The following is a 14,180-nucleotide window of genomic DNA, read 5'->3' on the forward strand; positions in this document are numbered from 1 at the left end:
GTGCAGAAATTCTTATTCCAATGCAGAAAGCAACTAATCGGGAAGAAGTGGCGCACAATCGGTGACCATAAGCATGCCTACTTCTTGCCTGAGTGTCGTATTTCCAAATTTCACATAGATGGTGTGTATGAGAAAGGCTGTTATTTCACAAAATTGTCGTCTACGTCATCTTCAGAGGACATTTGCTTCAAATAATATACTAATGCCCAAACGTGAAAACATGTTAACACTCTTAATCTACCCACAGTATAACATATTTACCCTGAATCGCATAGCTCTTCCCCCTGTCACCAAGCAACATTAAACTGATCATGAAATATTAATACATCTTATAACCCAGATGAAAAAGGAAATGAGGGGAATTTTCTGTTCTATAATTGATTTATTTTGAAGAACATTGGAGAATTATGGTACACTTAATATTATCATCCCTTCACTTAAACATCATAGATTATGATGAATTATCAGGCCTGAAGGTTATTGTCAATTCATAATAAATACACTGTTTGTATCTCCACGGTAGGTTGTTCTTACATTTGAACGCATGTTTGATTGTTTTAATTGAATCTGATATTATTAGCAAACATGCTTTTATATATTTCCTTATTCTCCCCTCTATATGAATATCAGTGAATTGCCTCAAACAGCCCTTGAGCCATAATGGCCGGCTGGCTGAGGTTCACATCTTGTCAATAGCATCATATGTTATGGTGTCATTGAGAATTGAGAAATGTATTTGTACGCAGTCCATGTATTTCTTAAATCGCCCTTAATGTAGATAGTCTTGTACTTACGTGGCGTGGTCGTTGGTGTTGCTGAAATTGTAAAGAAGGTGTAAAGATGGCGCTCATTTCTTCAGTTATGGTCTACATTAAAGCGACAAAATATTCCTATATTCAGCAAAGTCTCTGCTTAAAGGAGAGCCCAATGTTCGCTTCCAACTGTGTCAACAACATGTATTTTTAAACACTGTGGAATGTTTATCATATCAGGTATTCGTTGAAAGGTGAGAGGTGGGAATTAGTTTATTTGACCATTATTGAATACTAGCAGATCATTGAAGCTTGAGTTATACACCTTAAGTTATACAATTGCCATGTTTTGATTTCACCCGTCCGTGAAGAAAGTCATGAATATTATGCATAAAGAAACAGGTCAGGGAGAAGTAGAGCACAATTAGTGCTCATTGGGTTGCCTACTGTGTTTATGACAAATTGTCCTGAACCTCTGAGTATAGATATGCATCTATGGTCACCAGGGTTTCAAACAAAAGCCTTATGGATCAAGGAATGAAGATTTCCCTTAAGTTTGTCACGTGGAATGGTGTAATGGTAAAGCACAAGATCGGGAAGGAAGAAGAGGCGCACAATCGCTGACCATAAGCATGCCTACTTCTTGCCTGAATGTCGTATTTCCAAATTTCACATAGATGGTGTCTTTGAGGAAGGCCGTCTTTTCACAAAATTGTTGTCTACGTCATTTTCAGATCACATTTGCCTCAAATAATATTCTAATGCACACACGTGAATACATATGTTAACAATCTATATCTACCCACAGTATAGCATATTCACCCGTAATCGCATTGGTATTCCTCCTGTTGCGAAGCAACATTAAACTGATAATGAAATATTAATACAGCTTATGTAACACAGATGAAAGGGAGATGAGGGTAAATTATCTATTCAATAATTGATTTATTTCGAAGAACATTGGAGAATTATGGTACACTTAATTTTCTCATCCCTTCACTCAAACCTCATAGATTATGATGTATTATCTGGCCTGAATGTTATTTTCAATTCATAATAAATACACAGTTTATATTTACACTGTTGGTTAATAACATTCGAACGCATGTTTGATTGTTTTTATGGAATCGGATATTATTAGCAAACATGCTTTTATTTATTTCCTTATTCTCCCCTCTATATGAATATCAGCGAATTGTGTCAAGCAGCCCTTGAGCCATAATGGCCGACTGGCTGAGGTTCACATGTTGCCAATAGCATCATATGGTATGGTGTCATTGAGAATTGAGAAACGTATTTCCATGCAGTCCGTGTATTTCTTTGTTGCCCTTAATGTAGATAGTCTTGTTACTTACGTGGCATGGTCGTTGGTGGTGCTGAAATGGTAAAGAAGATATTAAAATGTCACTAATTTCTTCAGTAATGGTCTACATAAGCAATACATTTCTATACTCAGCAAAGTCTCTGCTAAAAGGGGGCGGTCGGGTAGCCTTGTGGTTAAAGCGTTCGCTCGTCACGCCGAAGACCCGGGTTCGATTCCCGACATGGGTACAGTGTGTGAAGCCCCTTTCTGGTGTCCCCCGCCGAATATTGTTAAAAGCGGCGTAAAACCATACTCACTCACACTGCTAAAAGGTGAGCCCAATGTGTCCAACTGTGTCAACAACATGTAGTTTTAATCACTGTAGAATGTTGATGATACCTGGTGTTCGTTGAAAGATGACAGTGTCCTGCCCAAACGCATCAGCCACATACACATGTCAAGAGTATTTGATTAAAAGAATTCTCGTCCCCACAAACCTGTATGATCTACAAACACTAGGAAATCACTAACAGCAAAATATATTCATTCTGAAACATGATGACCTATCAATTATACAGATTATTACCCAAATGGATGAGAGATGGCGGCCAATGAGCTTTTCATTTCATTCGAAAAACTTACCACTTTCAACTGGATAAATAATATGTCATGTAACTTGAGTAAACTCCGTGTGTCACGAGTACTTACAGATGCAGCACACCTGACCGCTTGGACACTGGCGACCAGTAACTGGGATAGAACAGCTACCACTGCTGACACAAGCGACGCCATTAAAATTGCAGGCTGAAAATAATGATTCGAATTATATATTGAATTAAGTTACATTGGATTAATATGGACTCTGAAGCATTGACATTCTCTCTCATTTGGTAAGCCTAAATCTCTGGAGACCAGATACTGGTATAGAACAGGTACTACTACCAACACACTGGGTGCCATTGACACTGCATACTGAAGATGTGGATTCGTATCATAACCATAATTAAGTTACATAAGAATAATGTGGGCAATGTACAATAAAAGCGACAAACCCAGGACAAAATGCAAGACAGGTTGTTATCAACACTAAAATGGTTGTTTGGCTGGGGTTTTTTTTATAGAATTGGAGAATATTAACACGCATGCTCTTATTGACTACCTTATTCACCCCTCTATATAATAATTTCTCAAGCCCTGGAGGCACCAGGGGCTTCTTGCTGAACACCTAATAGTGTCATTGAGTAATGATAAATGTAAAGCTTCCACTCCCAACACACTACCAACACACGCGATGCCATTTAGATTGCAGGGTGAAAATGAGGATTCGTATAATATATCGAATTCAGTTTCATCGGGGTATATGGACACTGTGTGTTTGACAATATCTCTCATTCATAGCTGTTCATTTTCCTTACATTTTGAACTTGTCATTTTCCAATGTTTCCTAAAGTGGCTGTTTATTTCCAGATTCACTCCATTAATGAATTATGTCAAGCTCTGGACCACGGTATCTCATTATCAAGATCGTGTTTAGCCAATTGTGGACCGATTCTCTCATTTACCCTTACACTTTTCGCGAACACATGGTGTGACAATTTACAAATATTGAATCACCCTTTATATAGCTATTCTTTGTTACTTACGTGGCGTGGTCGTTGTTGGAACAGACGTGGCCGTTGCTGAAACATGGTGTTAAAATGTAGCTCACTTTGTATTTACCATCATTTTGGGCATTGAAACGATGAGGATTGATTAACTTTCCGATGATTCTTTATCTTTGGAAAAACTGATCACATACCATCAATGTGATTTGCGGAATATTTTGTAAAATGGTAAAAGGGTGTTAACATGTAGTTCACTTCTTCATGCTTTGACGGTAAAAAGTAGGGCAACTGTTCATCTTATCCAACACGAGAACATACGCTACAAGTTAAAATAGGAAATTGTATCAGTCATCATGTTGGTCACCGATGCAACAAAATTTGTTATGTCCTCCATTAATTTTTTGAAAGCCTTTGAAGCCCTTTGAATACCGCAACACTGGGCACACGTCATATGGCGCTCTTTGATTTCTTCCAAAATAGGGCATGTTCGATTGCATCTCACAAAAGTTGTGAAATATATGCAAAACTACGCTTGAACTGCTAAAATTTTGCTCGACATGTCAGAAACGTCACTGTTATACCTTTATACACTTAACTAAATATGAAAAAAAGACAAGACTAAGCTATATCAGTTCGTGTGGGTAAATGTGTTCCTACCATGATGTTGCATATCCATCATACTTCATATATTTGTGTCAGTAAACATGAGATGACATTTGCTTATAAAATAGTCTAGTCCACACAAACCTGTAATATTTAAAAATATTCTGAAAATATCAATTACAAAATATATCCACATTGAAACAGATTTTTTCAAGACAAACTCACCCTTTTGGTGCCCTAATAGTTATACAGATTATTACCCAAATGGAAGAGAGATAGGGGCAAATAAGCTTTTTTATTTTATTCTTTCGAAAAAAAGTATCATTTTTTAACAAATCGATTAGCTGCATTATGTAACTTGAGTAAACTACGCATACTAGGAGTACTTACCGACACAGCACATTTGACCAACTGGACACTGGGGACCAGGTACTTGGATAGTACAGGTACCACTGGCAACACACCCGATGCCAGGAAGATTGCATTCTGAAAACGAGGATATGTCAAAACAGAACTAAGTTGAATTTTGTTTAATATGAACAATATGAATGACATTTGGTAAGCATTCAAACTCAGTGGTAGGTAATCATTTCCCCTTCATTCAAAATTAGAATGTGAATTACCTTACTAATAGTCGATACATTTACATTGGAGTGATATGGAAAACATAATCTTGACATCTTGTTGCTAAAATCACATAGATTGTGATGAATTTTCAGTCCTGAAAGTTATCTTGCATTCCTTCCAAAATTACACTTTTTGTTCACTCCAAGACAGGATGTTGTTATTATTATTATTGAATCAAAGAATGTTAACATATACTATTTCATTTATGGCCTTGTTTGATCATCCTTCTATGTAGACATTACAGAATTAATGACATCATGCTATCAAGGTCGACTCGAGGCAATTACTGAATACTTCCTAGTGTTATTGAGGACTGTGAATTTAAATGTACATATCCTGTGTATTTCTGTAATTTTCTTTTATGGAAATAGACTTGTAACGTACGTGACACGGCCGTTGTTGTCGGTGGTGCTGAAATTGTAAAAATTCCTTTCCATAATCATAAGAAATTTCTGATTCCTACTATATCATAATCATATTACAGGAACCACACAAGATTGCAGACTGAAAATGAGGGTGTTTGTCATAAACGGAACTAAATTACATTGAAATAATATGAACATGCTTGACATCCCTGCTCTTATTCCTTCAGCACAGAACATAGTGATAGCTGTTATTGTCCCTTCATTTTAAAAAGGGCTTTGTTTATTTGTTGTTTGACGCCGCACTCAGCAATATTCCAATTATATCGCTTCTTACAAGCATTGGCTGCTGAAGACCTATTCTAGCCCGGATCTTCACGGTTAAAAGGCGACTATGTTTGTTGTTAGAGGCGACTAACGGGATTGGGTGGTCAGACTCGCTGAAGTGGTTGATGCATGTCACCGTATCCCAATTCCGTAGATCGATGCTCATGATGTCATTCATTGGTTTATCTTGACTCGATTATTTACAAACCGCCGTCATTCAGCTGGAATATTGCTGAGTACAGCGTTAAACAGCCAACCAACAAACAAACATTTTTTTTTTGGTTACACTATAAAATCAATTTGAGTTTTGCCACTTTGATTGGCCTCACTCAAGAATCAGTCATATTATGAAACTGATAAAATGTTTTATTATATGTTCTGCTCCTTTACTATTGTTCGCAATAAACTTGAAGAAATAAATATGATCATATCGATAAATTGTCTAATTTTCTTGCGTTTAAAAACACAAAGCATTTGATACAAATTTGTTTTCGGTACAAAATCACAGGGCCTACATACACTCTCCATCCAGTCGCCATGTACCTAGTTTCAACGGTTCTGAGGACGGTAGAAAAGTTTTCAACAACATCTATTCTACAATATATATTTTTGGTCCCTTTTTGCAATGATAGACCAATAACAATATTATGTTGTTATTATTATGTCATATCAATATGTTATATCGCTCTCCGAAGCCGCCATCGAGAGTGGAATAGATACATTACAATATCGGATTTAGACTTCAAACATTTGATGTTACGCACCGGAGGCAATCGCGAAAAGATATAAGACATAGGAGTGAAAACTGCTACCCAGCTCAATACATTGGAAACAGGTGACGATAGATTTTTAACTATGTTATTTCTTTTTTATTTGAATCTACTTCGGAATTTTGTCGACGACAGTTGATCAATTTTTGCATAGTTTGCCTCGATGTGTGATGTGCGGTACGTGCTTCCGGCTTTAGCAATGATAAATAAAATTGCAACTGTTTCTATTGTTATAGATAATCTGCATTATTTTTCTCCTGATTTGTTTACCTAGAATGTATATATGTTTAGATTTTGTGTATCATCAAACATTTTTAATTAATCGCAGCGTCTGTTTACTTTGTTCAAGGTAAACAAATTGCGAGTTAGAGCACGCCCAAACGAGTCACTTACGTTTGTCTGATTGTCAACAGCAGGTCAATGTCCAAACGTTTATCAAACGGAATCATTTCCAAACTCGATAAAAATGAGATATTTGATTTTCCAAAGATTTATTAATCTGTATAAATAATTCCAGAAAACAATGTAACACCATCACGTACATGTGGATTTGTTTGTTTACCGCCGTTGCCATGATCGTACATTTTTATCCAATCGAGGATGTTACGATTCAGATTGTTTTTAGCCTGGTTCCCTTGGTATGCTGCGCTGGCGCTACACTTGCCCAGGCGATGACTGCACTATGGCGGCCTCCATTAGTCAAACCAACATGGAGGACACGACATGTTTTTACTACAGAAAAACGCTAGAACGGGTGATTGTTTTTCTTAGCATTTTCACCAATACTGTTGCAATGTATACGTCACGAGAATAACGTGTTTTGTTACTTTAAGTGAAGGAAAACATTATATGAGCTGTCTCGAGACTCGAAAGGAGTCGTCAATCGGTGAAATGTAAATAATGATACACACCATTTTCAACGCTGATATGTGCGTTAATATTTCGTGTCATCTAGATATTGTCACGACATCGTATACATAATACATGGAATTGAACAACCACATTAATGAAATATCGTTTAAATCTTTGCTTCAGCAAATTTGATGACGCAAATGTCGCCGATTATCCCCAGTTTTTCTCCCATTGTTAAATGGAGTTTAGAGGAATTATTGAATGCCCAGTGTAAAATAACTAGAAAAAAGAGACACTTTTGATCCATAATAATGTTGTTTAACGATAGGGTGTGTCGTTGGTCCTGGTATTTGGCGTCTTGATTTTATTCACATGAAAGGCATTTATTTGGCAATTATTTGATTACATAATGAAATTAGTTTTGTTTGCTTGTTGTTTGTGTGTTGTTTAATTAGTTGTACTAAATACATTGTGTTATCTGTTTTGACAAATCAACTCGTAGAGCTGACAGTGTATATATTAATAACGTAATGACAAATAGGTTGTGAGGAATTAAAATGTTACGTCGTGAAACATGTCACCATCCAGTTGAAATACGTCAAGAATTGTATATGTATTTTCTGTAACTAGGAACTTAATACATAGATTTTATATGGTTATGCAGGATCCTAGAATGTCAACGAGTATGTTTTTATTTCCACCATACAGGGCTGAGTACACTTGTTGTTAAAGCTTTTACCAAAAAGGACCAACGACACGGGTTCGAAAGTATTTTGTACGCATTAGTATTATTGCGGGAATACTGCTAAAGTAGCGTCAAATCTCCCCACTTTGTAGTCCCATCTTCGCCCATGCATACATTTGTGAACATAGCATACCTGTACCTACATTACCCGTCGCAAATAGTCGTATTCCTCACATTTGCATGGAATATAACTTTGCATAGACTTATCTTTACGTATATTTATAAAAACAAACATTTATTACCCTTTTCGCGAACTTCTGATGTCAACACTGATTTTCAGTAGTCCATTTATATTATTTCCACAGCTAGTTTGGCTTTTACGCCAAATAGAATCTGGTTATTCTTTTGCATTGACAACTTATATTTCTTCAATATACTTCCTCACAGATAACAGTATATATGTACGTATTACCCCTGAATCAGAGTTACATGAACATAATTACTCAGATAATCTCTCTTTTCCAATATTTTTGTAATGGTCTTAATCATGAACATATTATTGAGAATGTCGATGAATGTATCCATTTTGAAAACTATTATCAATCCATTCCAAAACGAACGTTTTCCACTCCACAACAAAATGTTTGTAACATTCCAGCATAAAACGTCAACGCCAAGGAATAGTCAGTCTCGTTCATTTGCCGAAATAGATACCATTTGGCGTAAAAGGCGAAATAGTAAATATACCCATTTGACAAAACCCATTTGGCACAAGAAATCTATGCTAAAAGCCAAATCGAATGTACGATTCAGACTGTATAATTAGTATGTTTTTATGAAACACTATCAAAATGTGATAATGCCAGGTGCTCGCGAAAAGATGAGCGTATTCTGCCGCACTGGTGGCAGCCGTCACAACGCAAGCGTTGACGTATCTGGACAACAGACACAGCAAAGAAATTGAACAAAGTAGCCTGGACTGAACTCAGATATGCAGTTTCTCACTCACCAGTCGAAGTCGTTATCGGGGCGGATGTTGAAGTAAAGACAGCTGAAATGATTGAAAATGTAATTTGTGGTCATGTTTCAACAAAAGGGTGTGAGTGAGTGAGTTAAAAGTTAACGTCACATCGGCAATATTTCAGCCACAACGTGACGAGAACTTAGACATTTATAACAATAATAAGACCAGTCAGCGATGGACAGTATAATAACTAGAGTATCACAGTTTCGATTTTAAAACTAGTTGGAACATTTAAAAGAATATATTATTATTCAACAATACAACATAAAAACGGCCTGTAGATCACCTGTAACCACAGTTAGGCCACCGTGCGAGGGATCGTGAGGAGTTACGATACTTCTGCTACATGCACGGTTCCCCAGCAGGATTTATACCACCCTTCATCTGCTAGTGATGGTACGCAATTTAGCCATCGGTTGAAATAGACAAATATACTACATATAAAACTGTGGTTTGAATAAACGTACATCAAATGATGATGTCTTAAACATCCTCGGGGTCATTGACACACATATTCTACATACAAAAGGGGATAAAACAAGGACTGTTCCGTTGGGAGTCAGCATATTGTGTCTGAGTGGGGGATCCATGTTAAGCTCTGTATCTCAATGGGCTGGCACTATTAAAACCGACGTACGTCAGGACGATAACAAGAAGCCAGCCAACCATACACATACATACGTGCGTGCAAGCACGTCGCTAAGTGAACTAATTTTGAACACGACGATCACAGAAACACCAGGTGTTGTCGAAAATGGTAAGCACCTCCGCACCAGCCACGCAAGTGTCATTAGGGGGGTAAGTACCAGTGATCAAGGAGCTGCAAGAACTCCATTTAAAGGCCATATCATTTGATATCAGCCAAGATCATGTTGACAAGTGACATGTTAACATGAACCCTGATTCGGAATAGCTTAGTTGTAAGCAATATGTATCTGTTTTTACATATATATGAAATGGTGTCATAATTAACATAAAAAACGTGCAGGTTACATATCCGCTGGTAACTTATTAGTATCCCGACAGAGTGGTTAGATTACTTACTCGCACAGCACACCTGGCCACTTGGACACATTCCATTTGTTCTTCCTATGGGGTTGCAGTTACTGTCGAGAATACACACGACTCCAGGTCCAGAACATACTGAAAATACATTTATTTGTGAAAATAAGATAGCGACGCAATAAATCGCAAAGAACAATGAATAACGAAGGGTGGTTTGTTGAAGGATTCACTAGAATTGTTTCGGTTCATTGAGATATGAATCGAAAAACTTATGTGCAAACGGTGTGAATCCTGTGCTACGTGGATTCATACCGTTTTCACATCGGTTTTTCGAGTCATACCTCAATGAACCCACAACAATCCACAGCCAATCCTTATAATTGAATTCGAAAACGAAAGCATGTGTTATCAAAATAGTTTAACCAAAAAACAGTTATATATACCAAAGCAGACCAAAAAGATTGATAAACATTCCTGGTGTAGGAATACATACTGTGGGGTGACATGAATCACGTGATTGCTTAATTCATGCACATAACTTGACACGCCAACAAAGACAGCAGCCACTCAACGTAGAGTAGGATCAAAACAAAGTTCACTGGGCCTGTGAATCAAGGCATGAGGCGAGAAGAACTGCAACAGTCAGACTGTGACGAACCGGAACAAATATGTCCGGGAGAAGGCGGCTGTTTCAAATGACATAGTCCATAACCGCCAGATTCAAACGTTAGTTCTCTAAGAACGGGAAGACACAGTTGGAAAAATGCAGGTTAGAATTTAAACCCGAAGACATGAAGTTTGTTGAACCCAGGCGAGCGGGGGAAAAAACAAGCGGGTGAGCCTGCACGTTTGCTTATTCTTTCATTTTCGGCCTTATTTCTCAAACAGTAGTTTGGACAATGAATATGTATAAATATTTATAAATACCCTGTGCATGACAATACACGTGAACAGAAAGGGAATTCCCTCCACTGTAAGATTGGTATTCCCCGACATTCTGTCGTAACAAAAGTAGTCCGCTTCGGTGGGCGTAGCTTAATTTGTTAGATTCATGGGGAAATGAATGCAATAACATGTAACTAATTCAGCTAATCAGAATGCAGGAATTACAATGAACACAACGAAAAGTTAATCACTACACGTTAAACAACTCGCACTGGTCGTTTTTTTAGTAACGACAAATAGTCAAAGGTTTAGGTTTAGTCAAGGTACTAAGTGGCTGCTTTCCAAAAAGATTCACGATATATGGTCCTATCTGACTTGTACCCAGGACTTGACGACAATCATGTACAAGTAGAGAGCTTATCACATTGGTATGTGCAGCGATATTTGTGAAAAGGTCACTATTTCAAGGGTAAGTGCAGGCTTATACCTCTTTCTTCGCTTTTTCTGCTCCCTATTGTTTAGGATTTTCTTTTCAACGTCCAAAGTTTGGACGCGAATATATTGAGTCCTTAACCTCGATATTTGCAGGAAGTCTTCACGTGTTATCGTATGTATACATTCGTGACCAAAGGGAATCCGTGAAGATCCGGGTTAGAATAGGTCTTCAACAATCCCTCTTTCCGTAAAAGTTTACTGGGCTTGTCGTAAAAGGCGATTAACAGGATCAGGTCGTCATGCTCGCATGTTGATGTATGTCATCGTTTCCCAATATTGTGGAATGATGCTCATGATATCCATCAATGGAGTGCCTGGTTCAAACTCGATTACTTACAGACCACAGTCATATTGCTCGAATATTGCTGACTGCGGCGTTAAACAGCAAAGAAACAAATCGTGAACAGGGCATCATTGAACCAACAAATTCCTGCTGTAAATATCCGTATTCATGAAGAATGTCGGTATGCGTAACTGCATGTATCAGGTCATTTATTATTGTTTATGGTAAATGAAAACTCAGTTCGATTCGTCAATACCGTATTCGACGTAATAAGCGCCCCGCTCTAATAAGCGCCGACGGCGACATTTGCAAAGATATTGACTAGTGAACAATCCCGATTAGTACCCCTTCCGATTGATCAATGTACACAAAACGTATTTATTCGCGTATAATACGCACTCGTGTGTTATATGCATCCTTAACTATGGGCAATTAAATTCTGGGGGAAAAAACAGTATCTATCTGTCGTACATAAACATTTCAGGTTGTCAGCATAAACCATAAAATTTATCTTTCAACTCTTATGAGAGACCCTTATTTCTAATTTTGAGAGCTCCCTGGGCGCTTATTACGTCGAATACGGTAGTTAAACCTTACGCCCATGTGCTGCTTCGCAAATAACAGTATATGGATACAACGTTAAAGTAAAGGACCCAATTGTCACCACTCTCTCAGTCTTAGATTTCCTATACACTGTTAATGCTTCAAAACATACACTCTTTAGAAGGCCCCTGATATGTTCTATGAGAGCTTCTGTTATGTAACTCTCATTGTTATCATTCTTTTACTCCAAAGAAATTATACTCTAAAATGAATTGCAGTTAATTTGAAATAATAATAATAATTATACTACGGATTTCGCTAAAGAATAGCGTACACGCCCGCTTGGAAACGACAAACAATATATAGTACTGACGTTATTGTCTAAGAATTACATCGCCTGACCACATGGACAGGTTCAGCATGTCCGCTTGTTTCACAGCTCCTAGTTTTTTATGCACTCGATATCATTATCAACGGAGGTTGAAATAAAAATTAAACTAACCGACCATAAATAAAACCCGTTCTAATGGAATGATGGAAAGGTAATTTTGACGTTCTATTTCTGGATTGAGGAGAATTATCGAAGACATTCTAAAAAACACACCTTACAGTTAAAAGACATAATTCCTCAAGTTCTAAAGGCACCATTGACATGCTTATAAATCGGGAAATTGGGAAAAAGCCGAGGCTTCATTACCTTGACCATCCGCTTGAGAGAGGAATAGTATCAGAAGAAGGCAGCCTGCTTGCACAACCGCCATTTAGAGTTTAGGTGTATTTCCCCTTCTTAACAACTCCGGAGCGCCGTCTGCTGTGACTGGTGTCGGTTGCCTGGCTCAGGATAAATGGTACATAAAACTTATAAAAGGGTTTTTATTGCCCAGAAAACGTATATTTACCCGAGGCGCAGTATGACTGTAATCATATTTGCGACTGATTACCCTTAGTGCCACAAAGATTACTGCCTCCTCTCGGGGCTGCGAGTAAAAAACACATTTCTTGATATCTTTTCGGTGAGATGATTTTGATGATAATGATGAAATACCACAAATGACTTCTACATAAATATATTTTGGCAACTTACATTAGGGGACGACTACACATTGTGGCATTGTAGCTCATGTTTTTGTATATGTATTCTACCTGAATAGGTTTATTTAAACATTGATGGTTGGTATTTCCAAATGTGAAGCAATAGTGACAACACTTTTGTCCGATACAACTTGCACAGTGTGTTCCCGTGTTTTGTCGGAGATCATTCGTGTTTGATTGTGGCAGGGTGAAACAGACAGACACACAGACACACATCCATGGTTCTTGGCATAAAGAACGTTGTTTTTTCACAACCTACTCCTCCGTCAAATCCGGGTTAGTCGCCTCTTGCAACTTGGATGCTATGCTAACTTGGCCCCTTAATTGCAAAAAAACACTATGAGGATTACAAACATTCCAGTTAAAAATAACACATTTCAGGTGCATGGGAACCCTATCTTCCAACCTGATTATTATGTCTGAATAATTTTGCATTGTTCCTCACCATCACTCTATGATATAAACTAAATACTGTTCAATGACAACAATTGGTTCATATGCTGGTGCGGTATTAAACTATTTTCCAAATTCAGAGAAATGAATCAGCTTCAGTTTCTTAAACACAATTCACATAGTAAGCAATTTTTCTTATAGAATGAAATATCTTCAGGTAGAATGGAGCCAGAATATACCTTTCAGGAGAATAATTAAATTCCAGAAGGTAATCGGTTGCTTTTGTCTGAATCCATCTGAAACAATTATAAAATATTCTGATGACTTTCCCCAATACAGTATGACTTTTGAAGTTTATTAAGATAGGTTGAATCAGATGTCGCAATAATCATCCATACGGGTTTATCAATTGGAGCAGGTGCGTTGTGCCCTTAAACCTACAATGGTCTTCAGTGTACAGTGGGAACAGATTGTGTGATCACGTGACACTATCTTCCGCAAAACTAGTTGACGTCAAACGAATTCACATTTATTTATGAAACATTCAGCAAATAACAAAATGAAATGAAATACAT

General features: G+C 37.5%; 1 protein-coding gene across 1 annotated transcript in view; it reads right to left on the minus strand.

Annotated features, from left to right (window-relative positions):
• LOC124122011 (mucin-2-like) overlaps nucleotides 1-12,955 on the minus strand; it is a 140,035-nt gene extending 127,080 nt beyond the window's left edge. The window contains exons 1-9 of the mRNA XM_048390337.1: nucleotides 12,818-12,955; nucleotides 9,954-10,052; nucleotides 8,895-8,936; nucleotides 5,274-5,300; nucleotides 4,653-4,748; nucleotides 3,699-3,734; nucleotides 2,764-2,859; nucleotides 2,108-2,128; nucleotides 795-815 (exon numbers count right to left, since the gene is read on the minus strand). Of these exons, the coding sequence (XP_048246294.1) occupies nucleotides 795-815; nucleotides 2,108-2,128; nucleotides 2,764-2,859; nucleotides 3,699-3,734; nucleotides 4,653-4,748; nucleotides 5,274-5,300; nucleotides 8,895-8,936; nucleotides 9,954-10,052; nucleotides 12,818-12,881 (502 nt within the window). The 5' untranslated portion in view covers nucleotides 12,882-12,955. The remainder of the gene's footprint in view (nucleotides 1-794; nucleotides 816-2,107; nucleotides 2,129-2,763; nucleotides 2,860-3,698; nucleotides 3,735-4,652; nucleotides 4,749-5,273; nucleotides 5,301-8,894; nucleotides 8,937-9,953; nucleotides 10,053-12,817) is intronic.
• Between the last annotated feature and the right edge of the window lie 1,225 nt (nucleotides 12,956-14,180).

This window comes from Haliotis rufescens, unplaced genomic scaffold (assembly GCF_023055435.1).
Source record: "Haliotis rufescens isolate VD_foot unplaced genomic scaffold, xgHalRufe1.0.p SCAF_9, whole genome shotgun sequence".
In the NCBI taxonomy this organism is placed as follows: Eukaryota; Metazoa; Mollusca; class Gastropoda; order Lepetellida; family Haliotidae; genus Haliotis; species Haliotis rufescens.